Source organism: Cavia porcellus, unplaced genomic scaffold (genome assembly GCF_034190915.1).
Source record: "Cavia porcellus strain 051 isolate PalLab524CR breed Dunkin Hartley unplaced genomic scaffold, mCavPor4.1 scaffold_22, whole genome shotgun sequence".
NCBI classification, from domain to species: domain Eukaryota; kingdom Metazoa; phylum Chordata; class Mammalia; order Rodentia; family Caviidae; genus Cavia; species Cavia porcellus.
The window spans coordinates 31,010,889-31,024,876 of NW_026947505.1; the positions used below are offsets into that span (position 1 = coordinate 31,010,889).

At 36.6% G+C, this 13,988-nt stretch overlaps 1 protein-coding gene across 4 annotated transcripts in view; it reads right to left on the bottom strand.

Moving 5' to 3' along the window:
• Positions 1-13,988, bottom strand: part of Map3k5 (mitogen-activated protein kinase kinase kinase 5) — a 202,445-nt gene that overhangs the window by 134,532 nt on the left and 53,925 nt on the right. For all 4 annotated transcript variants that reach the window (XM_003468505.5, XM_063232996.1, XM_063232998.1 and 1 more), the window contains exon 2: positions 4,284-4,423. In XM_003468505.5, the coding sequence (XP_003468553.4) occupies positions 4,284-4,423 (140 nt within the window). The remainder of the gene's footprint in view (positions 1-4,283; positions 4,424-13,988) is intronic.

Consider the following 13,988-nt stretch of genomic DNA (forward strand, 5'->3'; position numbering starts at 1 on the left):
GCATGTGACACCCTTATTTATTTCTGAAACAGTACACATGTGGAGTTGTCATTGCTTAGACATGTGGTAAGCTCGCCTGACATTATTAGATACTGCCCAGTGTTCTTCAGAAGGCAGTACTGTTACACACTTCCACTGGTGATATACACGTCTCCCCTCTTCACAGCTAAGCAACCTATATTACAAGCACTTCCACACTAATTACCTGATGCAGTAATGGTATTTCAAAGTTTAGTTTTGCCTGTTATGAGCAACGTGGTTTAAAGTGAATGGGGAGGGACCCAAAAGAGAGACAAAGAACTAATGTAATGAGGTGGAAGAAAGAATTGTAAGAACTGGAGTTGTGAACTGGTGTCATAAAGGAATTGTAGCTTCAGCTCAGAAAATGATAGCCCAAAGGATAGCACTCTGAGCTAAAAAGCAGTCTCAGAACTGAGTATCTCCGATTATCCCCCGCCCAGTGTCTCTCCATCCTCTTCCCTCCTGAAGCTGAGGAAGGGCTTTCTCTAAAGTTCCCTTATCTATCTAGATGACAGATCCTCCAGACAATGTTTTATTAGTACATGTTTGTGATATATAGTAAATACATTCATCATAGGGAATCAGTACACATACATATCATGTCTTGATCCTTATTATTTATCCTCCCTGCTCTCCAGCCTCCCCCCATCCCTAGATTAACTAGCAGGAAAAAAAAAAAAAAAAGACTAGATTTTATATTAAAGACACAGTTCAGGTGAACTTTGCTCCAGATTATTGTTCTTTGGGTTCATTCATTCCCTGCTAAAAATCATTCACCCCTTCTCTAAAATTACATTCATTCATCTCTACCCTCTCTCCTAGGAAGAAAACATTTTAAACTTCAATATTCTGCTCCATGCTTCAGGTGATGCTTGCGTTCTTGGCGTGTCAATAAATTCGTGCCTCTTTTCCTGTTAATCAGTCTATTGTTGGTTTCCGTGAATTCAGTTACAAAACTATCAGAAAAGGAAGGGGAAGCTCCCTTAACCCCTATGTGGTTCATTAAAACAATATCCTCACGCTACACAAGAGGCATTCATTCCTCCCAAGCCTTTTCTGACACCTGCACCACAGCTCACTGGAAGGTGGAGTTCAGATTTATTCTCTCATTTACTAAGAAATCCCAGGTGGAAACCTAATCATTTTTAAATGCATGAAGTAAATTAGGACAGAACTGTTACTAGCACTTCTCATTTTCAAATAAATTAAATCTTAACATAGAATCTCTCTTAATAAGCATTAATGGGTACAGGGAGGCACTGTATTAATTTAAGAAAGTTCTGAAAAATATGTTATAATGCTAAGTAAAAAAAATCAACTTCCTTCTTTCAAAGTATGATCATGACCTTTTTTAAAAAAAGTTAAAATCATTCAGCATCACTGTACTCAAATAGTACTTCTGATTTAAAGCAGCAGATATACATTTTATTGCAAACACATGATGTGTTTAGATTCTAAATATGCTTGCAAATGATAATTCAGACATAGATTTTAATTACTTTTATAGCACTCCCTGGTTAATTTTCAAGGGTCTTAAAACTTAGATATTTTTTCCTATGCTTTCTTTTTGAGAATGAGCCAGAGAAAGTGTTGTTTCAACAAAGAACAGTAAATGAAAATAAAACTGGTGCAGCTGTACTTTCTTTGTTGTTCAAAGAATTAATGTATGTGAAACTCACTCTCCCACAAGAACAGCATCATTTCTATTTTCGCAACTGACAAAAAAGATGATTTATTTTGTTCTATTTGCCTCATCTTTGCATGACTTAGCATGATATATGCAATTATACCTACGATCCACTACAACAGAAATAAACACACATACCCCAACTTTTTTCTGTAGCAGAGAATCTTTCAGGACACAGAGGAAATTGCTAGATTGCAAAAATATACTTCCCATCCCAGATACTTTTGCCCTTTATGTTTGGACACTTGGGGCTATCTGGTTAGAAATGATCTAAATAAGAAATGGCCAATGCTTAAGCCAATGGAAGGACAAAGAGAGACGAAAGAAAAGATGTATGCTGCATAGGTCAACTCAGAAAGCACAATCGATGGTTTTTCTGAAAGACCATTGTCAGCAAGAATGTCCAATATGCATCACTCAGTGTCTACAGAGGGCTGGTTTTAGGGCATTCTGAAAATATCAAGATGTGTGGATGCTCAAGTACTTTATATTTTTAAAAAGTACCTTACATTAAACAGCACAGTATCTGCATATAACCTACCACACTCTCATATATATTTTAAATGATCTCTAAATTACTTAGCATAACTACTATAATAAAATGACATATATAAATAGCTGTCATATCATATTGTTTAAGGAACGATGACAAGGAGGGAAACTTGCACATATGCTCAGTACAGATACAATGTTCCCCATCCATAATTAGCTGAAACTGTACAGCCCACATATTCAGGGGGTGAATCTGTAAATGACAATTGATCTTAGTAGTTCTAGCAAACAGGCTTAGAGTCAGACTCTCTTGGTCTTAAATCTTCTGAACCATATATCACCTTGGACAAATGACTAAGTGTATCTGAGCCTCAGTTTGTAATCTATAAAATGCTGATAGATTATATACCTTGCAAGGCTAAATTAAGAATTACATCTGAACATGTATGTGGAAAAAGTGTAGCAATGAATACGTAGCACACAGGAAGTGTTCAATAAGTAACAGCTATTGTGTACAATATAAATAAGCATAGTTTAGATATCACTAGGTTTTGAAAAGAACTTTATTTAAATACCAGTAAAACTATATAAAGGCTGACTGAAAGTAATCAGTCCAATTTATTTGTCACATAGAAATTTGCAAGGAGATTAACATTTATCTCCTCTCAAATGTAATATTAATTCATGAAAAAAAATTTTCCAAGAAGAGAATGGTTATAAACTTAAATCACCCGATATTTGTAGGACAAAGGCAAAAACTGTGTACAGTAGAAATCTCTAACACAACACTATCTGCTCAAAATGAGCAGATAATGTTCAATCCAAGAGGACCAAGATGAATAAAATCATGTCATTCTTTCATCAATTGCAAATATATTGTAAATAACACCAAATTTAGATATTTAAAATTATAGCTACAGAAGTTTGTGTGTACTAATTAAAGGGGTCAATCTGAAGTAAAATTAAGTAAGAGTTTCTTAGGGGATCACATCAGATTTAGTTCAGGTAGAAGCAAATCTCTTATTTCAGAATGTTCTGGAAAGGACTACCTATCACTCCCAAATTCAATGCCTGGCATGTATACATATATTTATCCAAGGAAACTGCAAGTTTTTCACAGAAAGTCACACATGCTGTAGATACTCAGATAAAAGCAAAAGGCTACTAAAGAACTATTTCTGCAAGGATTAGGGATTGGAAATCTTCATATAACAATTGCTAAGGCATTAGAAGTATGTTACGGATTCTCTGGCTCCATATCCCAAGACTGGCTCTGATTTGGGAACTGGAAGACAGAGATGAGAAGAGGCCACATGACGCTAGCTGCAAGTTTCACAAAGTAAACAGATGACATGAGGCTCAACATGAATTTCACCTAACTGTAAGATGCTTTTCAAAGAATCACACCATGTAAAATCCCATGGCCTGGCGAAAGCATTTTAGGCAACCTCATTGAATGGAAGAAATGCTTTTATACTAGGTATGCACCTCTTAATGGAGAGAGTTACAACAGAACAGATGAACTTTGAAGACAATATGCAGTAGTTTTTATTCCTAAATCTTTTGGGATGCCATAAATGCTTTATGCCAGGAAAATGCCTATTAATAGAGAGAATGCCAGGAGCGGTTTGAGTTTAGTGGACAAAGTACAAAGCTTTTACTCCCCCAGTGATACCTCAGTGAAAAAAAAGAGGGAAATTTTCTGAGAATATTCAGAAAGAATTGTACTGAAAGCACTTTCAGTTACAAGTGTGCTTTTAGTACGCACAATGAAGCTCCCTGTAGGCAGGTGGCAAGCCTGACTTATCTTTCTCTTTGTCTTCCTCCAAGGTGTATAGATGACTTCCTGTCCACGCAGGCTCTTTGGCTGCAACTTGATCTGGAACTCAGAACTAAACACGAAGATTTTCTTATGTATCATCACATTTCTAGCTAAACCCCACAACTTTAGTAACTGGTGCAGAATGATCACACAGACAAAACATCTTTTCACAAACATAAGCTACTTAAAATGTTTTGGGTGATTGAGAGGTCTCCTGAATGCTGGAGCTGAAATTAAATACTGAGTAAACAAGGGAGGTACCTTCAGGGACTGCAGAGAGTCGGAGTTGGTATCACAGTAGAGGATGATGTTGTTGGCCATGCTGAAGCTTTCCCTCACGCCAAGATGGTAAAACAGGGAGGGTTGGCGGAAGGCATCACTCATCTCCACCACAGCAATATCTGCAGCAGAAAACAAAGTCCCCAAAAGATGACACCTACATCATGCCCAATAAGCACATTTGGATTTCAGTAACTTAGTACTCAGAAAAGAAATAAGGAAATGAGTGGGATTTTCCCCCTTCGTTTACCACTGAATTTTGAATTTGTAGTTCTACCGGAAGTGGGTTTATAAAGTTCAGCAAACCTGCATTTTTTTAAATAAGAAGGAAATCATATAATTACTGCAAACTAAGGAGAACCTGCAACAGTGAAAGCAGGAGCAAAGGCTTTTTATTAAATTTCAATGTTAAAACAAGTTAACTAAGGCAACAAAGCAGCAAGCTATAAATGAAAAATGCAATTTAAAAAACCAATAGGTAAGTTTATTAGTTAATCCAGAGCCTTTAGACCAAAGAAATAATAAATTAGTATCTAGTAAGCCCTTGGCAAGTATAATCAAGGAAAAGGAGTGAAAGAATAGAAAATTCATGACTAAGTAGGGAAATGTAACTACAAATATAAGTTCTTCCATCAGCCAAAGATGATGGATATCAAACAAGTAAAAAAGAATTTGACAATAATGTCACAAAAAGGAAATTCAGATTATTCTCTAACTTATTTGTGGAACCAAGCAAAAATACAAAAGAAAAACTAACAAAACATCCCAAGTGTTAACAATGTCAGAACTCTATACCACGAGTTTAAAATTTATTTTGGAAATGCAAAGATGTCTCATTAAGGAAAAGTCAACTCTACAAGATGCTCAAGTATATTAATTAAAATATAAAATTCATTTCTGATTAAAAACAACTGCAAAATGGCCTGGGGCATAGTTCAGTGATAGAGCACATGCTTAGTAAGTGTGAAGCACTGGGTTTGATCCTAATACTACAAAAAGAAAACAAAAAGAAATGCAAACTAAAAATATAAGGGCTTTTCCGTAACATGAAGAAACACACACATTTCAAATAAGTGCTACCTTTGTACTTACAGGTATGTCCATAAAAATAAGGAGCAAAAGTCTGTCAACTATTCCCAGTACATATAATGAGTTTCTGAAAATCTCAACCAATGCAGTAAAGTTTTTAGAAAATAAAGTGTACTTCTAAGCAATAAAATACGCTATTATCATTATTTGTAAGGGCTATGACTGTCAAAAAATGCAACAGAATTACCTGAATAATCATTAGAAGTAATAATACAACTTGGTGGAGATATCAAGAAGCAAAACTAATGTGAAAACCAAGAATTTAAGTAGGGTGCAGTGGCTCATGTCTGCAATCCCAGCTACTCGAGAGGATGGGTAGAGAGGGTACTGAGTTCAAGGTCAGCCTGGGCGACTTAGCAAGACTCATTTCATAAAATAAAAACAAAACTAAACCAAAAAAGCCCTTTATAATTACAATAAGCATTTGGAAAATGTAATAGTAAACAGAACCCACTGACAATTACAATAAAAATGTTAACAGAACAACTTTGTTAAAGATACTTACATACTGACAGATAGAATGGCAATATCTTTGTAAATCATCCCTTATTGCTCAATTTAACAGAAGAATAAATACATGAAATAAATCATTATACTACTAACACAAACAGGTAAATTCACAATAGTTCAAAATGGTAAATAAACACAAAAATTATTCATCTTCTAATAAATGCATATTAAACCAATTATAAAGTGCCAATTTCTTTGCCTAAAAATGGACAGAGATATTTTAAGATAGTAAAAATGAAACAGTTAAACAAAGAAAAAATTAAAACATATGCATTACAATTTATAGTGTACATATTAAATATACTGTATACATTATGGAAATTATAATGTGTTCATTATAATGGGTACTTTCATTGTGCTTACTAATATTAATAGAAATATCTAAAAACATACCCCAAAACATAAGCTATGGTAACAGTTGAATTATTTTACTTTCTTTACTTCTTCTATTATTTCCTACAATTTCTACTAAAAATTTGATTTTTTTTGTCACCAGACAAGATCTCAGGAGGTCCTTTGCACACACCACAAAAGAGAGGGGGCCCTCAGCTCTTTCCTCTACCCTTGTAGTCTGCCTGGCACAGAAAAGCTTTTCAGGGCAAGTCAGTGAATAACAGACAAATTTATTAAGTAGAATCAAAAGTCACTGTATCCTTGGCTAACTGTATCTTAAGGCTGCAGTGTTCTTAAAAGTACAATTTTAAAATTACAATTTTCTTTGTCTTTCTACCTATTTTGATTTTTTCTATCCTACCTCACTTTCATAATTAAGAAACCTAAATATAAAAAGTATTTGTATAACTGAATTTGAAACCAAAGTTCAGCACAAAAAAGTGGACCCTTATGAAGGTATTGGCAGAATCCAATAAATATGAAACTATAATTCACATTCAATAAAGGAAAAATAAATCTGATGCAATGAATGATTTAATGATGTTATAAAAGGAGAAGACCTCGCCCTCCCAAAGGTTAAAAATGACTTAAGGACTCAATATAAATAAGACTTTTCTTTTGGGGTCCTTAACATTTCTACGCCAAAATTCAACACATGAAACAAATGAATCACTGCATCTCACCCACACAGCCATCTGCCTCCAGCCCCCATGCTGTTTCCGCCTCCCCCAGTGCCAGCACTGAACAGTCAATCACAGGGCTTTAAAATCCAGGAACAGTGGAGAGAGGGGTTGAAAGAAACCAAATCCAATGGTGGCTGATGAAAAATAAGATGCAAGGAAAAACACTAGCTACGTTAAGATAGTGAAGGGGGGGGTGGCATTTCCCAAGAACTGACTCAATGGGACTTGATACTAAAATAAAATCAAAAGGCTGTAGAACGTTTTCAGATTCAGACAGAAACTAGACATTTAAAATGAATGGTGCAAACAAAGAAAAACCTATAGTCATTTACGTCTGCACATCAAAGCAGGAACAGATCCATTTTTGAATGCTATACAGAATATTAAAAAAGTACTCACTGTCTAATTTTAAAATATAGTGATACAGTATGGTAACCTGGAAAGACAGTTTTTGTATTTCAAATCCAGATGAGTGATTTGTTCTAAGACATTTTTACTCTTTTTTAAATTTAGTCTTTAATTTTGTTAAAGAAAAATTCACTCTTTGTCTCTGGCATACAGTTCAAAGGGTTTTGAAAAAGCATGATACAGAATAGTTCCTTCATTCCAAAAGTTTCTGTAATGCTTTCCTTTTGCAATTAATGCTCCAATCCCACCCCAATTCCTGGCACCAATTTGTTTACAATCTATAGATTTGCCTTTTTCAAAATACCAAATAAAGGGAATCATACAACATCTGGCTTCTTTCACAAGCAAAATTCATCTAAGATTCATCCATAGCAGTCCATTCACAGGTTGAAGGATAATTGGGTGACTCAGAGGGGGCCAGGTTCTCAAAGTTAGGAAAGTTTGAATAAAGTTGCTATTCATACACAAATCTCTGTAGAGGCATATGCTTTCATTTGTTTTGAATAAATAACCTAGGAGTGGGGATACTGGATAATACAGTAAGTATATATTTAACTCAATGAGAAAAAAAAAAAAAAAACACAGACTCTCCCAAAGTAGGTATACCAAATTACATTTCCACCAACAATGGAGAGGTTTAACTACCCAACATCCTTGTCAATACAAGGTACTGCCAGTTTTTGTAAAAAGTCAGTCTAATACATATATTTTAATAGGTATTTCCTTAATGACAATATGATTGGACACTGGGTGTGGTTGTCAACAAAGACTTTGATTAACCTGAGGTCACAAAAGTCTTCTCTTTTGTTTGCTTCTAGAAGTTTAAAAGTGTTACATTTTGTATTTAGTTTTGTGATTCATTTTGAGTAAATTTTTGTGTAGGTATGAGGTATGAGTTAGGGTTCACATTTGTTGTAAAGATTCTTGTCTTCATTACTTTTCTCTTGTTGCTAGGACAAAATACACTAAGGCCAAAATTAAGGAAGAAAGGGTTTGTTTAGCTCATAGTTTGTAGAGGTTTCAGTCAGTAATCAGCTGGCTCCAAAGCAGGGTGGTGTAGCACAGTGGCAACAGTTCATGGTGGCAGACAACAGCAAAAGCAGTGAACGCAAAAGGGATGTGGGCAAGCCTCTTTTCCTCCCCTAGGCTGCATGCAGGCTGTGCTCACAGTGACCCTAAGCCTCCTCAGGATCTTCGAAATAAGGACCCTGGCCCCCTTCTGAGTCACTTAGTAAAGCTTCTAAAGTTCTCAATTGACATTATGTATCAACCATTACAAAATCTTGGAGCCTAAACAGCTGCCTCTATACTGTAGGATATAGAACTGCTGAGTTAGTGAAGCTGCTGAGCTTCTCAAATTGACACAATGAATCAACCATAACAGTTCTATGTCCACTGAACTGCCTCCCATCTTTGTCAATTGTATTAATTGATTACATTTTGGAGGGTCTATTTCTGGATTCCTCATTTTACTCCCATTAGTCTATTAGTCTACATTTCCCCTTACAACATTATTTTGACTGTTAGAGTTTTATGTTAAGTATCGAAATTAGGTAGGTCAAGTCTTCCAACCCTATTCTGCTTTCAAAATTGTTTTGGCAATTTTAGTTGTTGTGTTAGTGAGCTCGCCATCACTGTAAAGAAAAAAAATTGGCTGAAATAAAGCAACTTATAAGGAGGAAAGGTTTGCTTTGGCTCAAGATTTCAGAAATTTCAGTCAGTGGTCACTTGGCCCTGTTGCCTTGGGTCAGTGGCAAGGCAGCATAGCATGGCAGGGAGCACATGGCAGAACCAAGTTGCTCTCCATGTAGCAGAGAGAGCACTTCCTAGTAGTGTCATAGGCTGGCAATCAAGCCTTTCACATGAGTCTTTGGAGACACTTGAAGATCCAAACTGTATCAGTTGTCCTTTCTGTTTTCCTGTGTTGGATTTAGAATAAGCTGGAGTTAATGATTACATATTAGTCGATAACTACTAAAAATATTTTTTCTCAGACTTTCACTCAGATTTATGTTGAGTTTATAAATTACTTTGGAAGGGCCTAACATCCTAAAAGTTTGAGTCTTTCAATCTATGACTATGACATATCTCTCTATTTAGGTCTTCTCTAACTTCATCAGTATTTTGTAATTTTCAGGGCAAACATACTATGTATAGTTTGTTAAACTTATATATAAATGGCTTATTTTTTTGCTACGATTGTAAATAACAGTATTAAAATTTTCTGATCTCAATTTTTCATTGCTAATATATAAAAATACAATATTTATCTTTCAGTATTGAGGACTTAACCCAGGGCTTTCACCCTTAACTATATTCCAAGCCCTTTTATTTATTTTTTATTTTTTAAATTTTGAGACAGGGTCTCACTAAGCTGCTAAACTGCCCAGTCTGGGTTCAAAGTTTCAATCCACCTGCCTCGGCTCCCAGTGTGCTGATATTACTACCATCCTGATTTTTTATATTGATATTTTGTGGAGTATTTTTTGAAATTTTCTATGCAGACAACCATGTTGCCTATCACAAAAAGTGGTTTTGCCCGCACAACTTAGTGATTTAGGGAGACTCTGTCTCAAAAATAAATAAATAATAAAGAGCTGGGACTGTAACTCAATGAGAAAAGTCCTAGGTTCAATCACCAGTACTGAGCGGGGAAACAAGGCCGAGTGCCACTGCACCTGCCAAAAAGAGGAATGGAGACAACATCGGAAGGGAGGGAGAGGCAAAAGACAAAAAAAGAGGAAGGAGAAGAAGAAGAGAAACATGGATATAAGGAAAGAACAAAACCAAAAAGAAAGTTAGAACCAAAGCCCCTTTGCCCATGCACTGGCTCATGAAACTCTAGCTTTATGAAAAGGAATAGGGAAAAGTACACGTCTTGGCAGTCCTCAGCCCAGAACTTCAGGATATAGAATCACAGCTCAGGTGGCGATGCAGCCTCAGAAAAGCACAGCACACAGATGGCAGGAAAGCTGGAAGAGAAACCAGTCCTTCCCTAGGGGAGTGAGAGATGAATATGCAAATGGTGGGCAAGTTGCCTTTTGACTCTCCATGTGTGGATGCTAATGAAGTTTGGGGATGAAACATTTTGATCTCTGAGCTTTGGTTTCTCTAACTTAAATGCAGAAGAAAAACAATAATCATAACATAATAAATTGGTCGAGCAATATTATGACATGAAACTGTCAATAAGGATTACTTGTGTGCTAGGCACAGCAAACTCTCAAATGGACACAATAATATGGGCTGATTACAAGAAATACTCATAGAAGGTCTTTTGAGCAATTTACCAGAAAATGTTAATATATAACTCAATGCTTCCTGATAAAGACTCCTATGAATAATTTCTTATAGAAATGTTGTTAAAAGTCAAATTCATGGAAGCATATAAAGTTAACATAAAGATTCTTAATTCTATAATCAAAGGGTGGATTCATCACGTCCATGAGTTTCAAAAAGGAATCTGGCAGGGTCAAAGTTATGATTTGGGAAGATAAATCTGTCATAGATGACAGACAAAACATACTGAAAACTGCAGAATCGTTCAGAAGTCATAAAGAACTAACACAGAGAAAATGTGAAGGGAAAAACAGTAGACTTTAACGATTGGGTGAATGTAGGCAAAGAAAGAATGAAAGATGATTCTGTTTTTAACCTAGATGATTAAGGATGATTAAGGATACCATAAACATAGTAAGGAGGAAACATATTTTTTCTGGTAGGGACTGGGGCACACTAAACATTGTGTGTGTGTGTGTGTGTGTGTGTGCATGCCTGTGTGTCTTTGTACGTGTGTGTGTATATCAGAGCTGTCATTTTGAATCTCAGTGGAAAGATCAAGAATCAGATAAAAGAGATTTAAGAGTCACAGTGACAGATGATAATTGAAGCAGTGGGTGTAGATGAGACTGTCAAGTCAGAACATAGAAAGAAATGAGAAGGCTTCTAGGACTCAGGAATTCCCCTGCTCATTAAATGCCCAATAGAAAAGCAGAGAAATCATCAGACATGCAACAAAAGCGCACGGTAACACTATTTGTAAACCACCAACAGTTGAAGAAATACAACAAATGTGCCACTTACAAACAATGGATGCTATACAGCAAGAATAAATCTGCAACACATGGATGAGTCTCATAAACACACTCGACAGAAAGAATGCGGGTAATAGGAGTAGGTACTGTACATGTCTGCAGTGTTAAAAGTCGCAGTAGAGGTCTCTATCAGGAGGAAGGAGAGACTAAAAGGGAGTTCACTGGGCCTTGGGATGGTAAAAGTTCTGCTTCTTAATCTAGGTGCTATTTGGCTGGGCATGTTCATTTTGTGAAAATTTGCTCTTCTGGTCAAGAGGTTTTATTACCCTCCTGTGGCCATTATAACAAATCACCAAAAACTAGATGCCTTAAAATAACAGATATTTATTTTCTCTTCTGAAGGCCAGAATTCCAAAGTTAAGGTGTAAGCAGGACCATGATATCCCCAGAAGATGTAAGAGATTAGGATGCGTTTTGGCATCCCTTGGCTTGTGCTGTGTAGGCATGTGGTGTCAAATTGCCTACTGACTCTTTTAAGGATACTGGGGATGTTGTTTAGGGCCCATACAAATAACCCAATTTATCTCTTCTCCATATCTCAAACTGAATCACATCTACAAACATCTTTTTTCAGAAAAGGTAGTATTCATAGCTCCTTGCATCTTGACACAGGTAATATAGTGAGGGGTTGGGGGATTTTCAACCTTTATAATCTTTAATTACAAAGAAGCCATATGATTATAAAGAAACCATATGATGAAGAAAATGAGTACAACAGAATTAAAGGCGCTGAATAAGATGGAAAAATGGAAGTAATGAATACAATTCTCCAAAGACCTGTAAAGAAAGGAAGAGGATTACCACTTAATAATGTCTTTGGTAGGGATTTATATGTAGTAAGAAAACCAACAAGTCAGACAATATGTTAGTGGTATAGGTATTCAGTTTCAGAATAGTGTAGTGTTGGGAGCCGCGGCCGACACCGGTCGCCTTACTTGGCGGACGTAGGGCCTGTGGGTGGGAGCGGAGCCTGAGCTAGATTGCCCCTCCCATCGAGTGAGCCAAGTTGGCGCCTGCTTCCTGCCCCCTGATTGCGCTGGCGACTTAAACAACCCGCTCTGTAAGATAGTCTGCCTAGCAACAACTGATGTTAGCCAATCAGCCCGCATCGCGCGCTTTGAACTGATTGGCCACTGTTACCCTATAAAAGTAAATGCCTCTCCCGCCACAAGAGAGAAGCACAGAAGAAGCACAGAGAGGGATAGAGAAAGTCCACCGGCGAGAAAGGGCTGGTGACAGAGCGGAGGCCTCGCGGGGCCCACGCGGAGATAAATAAAGGCAAAATTGCACACCGTCAGAATCTGTCGCGTGTTCTTCCTGCAGGCCGGGAGCGACACCGACAGTGTAGTAGAAGTATTCAGCTTTTAAAGGGGAGGGTAACCTCTGTCTTCTCAGATGAAATGGAGAGGTTAGAATCTATGTGTAAAAGTCAACCTTAAAAATAAGGCAGGGGAATTTTAAGAGCAGGGAAGGAAGAGCTTGAAAGGAAAGATCAGGAAATAATGAGATGTAAGGAAAACACTGAGATATTTCACTTGAGCTGGTGACTACTTTGGGACAGAATTCTGGGGTGCTGGTGGCTACAGAGCAGAACGCCCACTTAGGGGCAGCAAGCCTGCTTCCTTTGGGCATTGCTGAAACACAGCCGAAAGTCGCACTGCCTCATTTAGGTACATGGTGACCTCAGTTCATTTTCTTTTCCACTAAAATGAATTTATATTAGTGCTTCTGTCACTTGTGACAGTAACAATGCTATCGTAGCAACAGAATCGAGATGTGAACTCAAAACCTGGTAAGACCTCAAATTCTTTTTTCCTCAACACCCACCTGCCCACAACAAAGCTGTGAAAAAAAAATACGATAAAAAGAGGGAAGATACAAACTGATTCAATTGAATGCCATCTAATGGCCACAGGCAAAATCCTTAACCAGACATTAAAATTTCAATCTTACAAACAGTATTCTTCATCACAGGTCAACAGGACTAGCAGAAAATTCTTCCCTCCTATCAGAGGTGAATTTCAAGTGCACACCACTTTTGATGGTGGTTTGGTTAGGTGTAAAAGAGCCCTATAAATGCTGGACCTAAGTTCTGTCCTTAAGGTAATTCTTCATATCAGCTCACAGGAAGGTAAATGAGTCACAACTTACATCTTCTAGTACAGAGCAAATATTTTATGAAATGTTTTCCCAGTCACAGGCATAGCAGTCCTCTAAATTAATTATACTGATTAAAAACATACAAATAAGTCCTACATCAGATCATGTTACTGTATAAGTTAAAACTGAGTCTATTTCATATCTTAAGAAGGTAGTCTTTAATTTTATGATAATAACAAGTGATGAATGACCTATACATGAAATGTATATGTCAAAATTAACACTAAAAGTTTATTAGAGGACAGAGTCATGCTGTACTTTATAAGTAGAAATGAGATATGAAGTTGTTTGATGGTCAAAATTAAGGTCTACATAGCCTCTACAAAACTGTTTTTCTTCTTGAAATTATT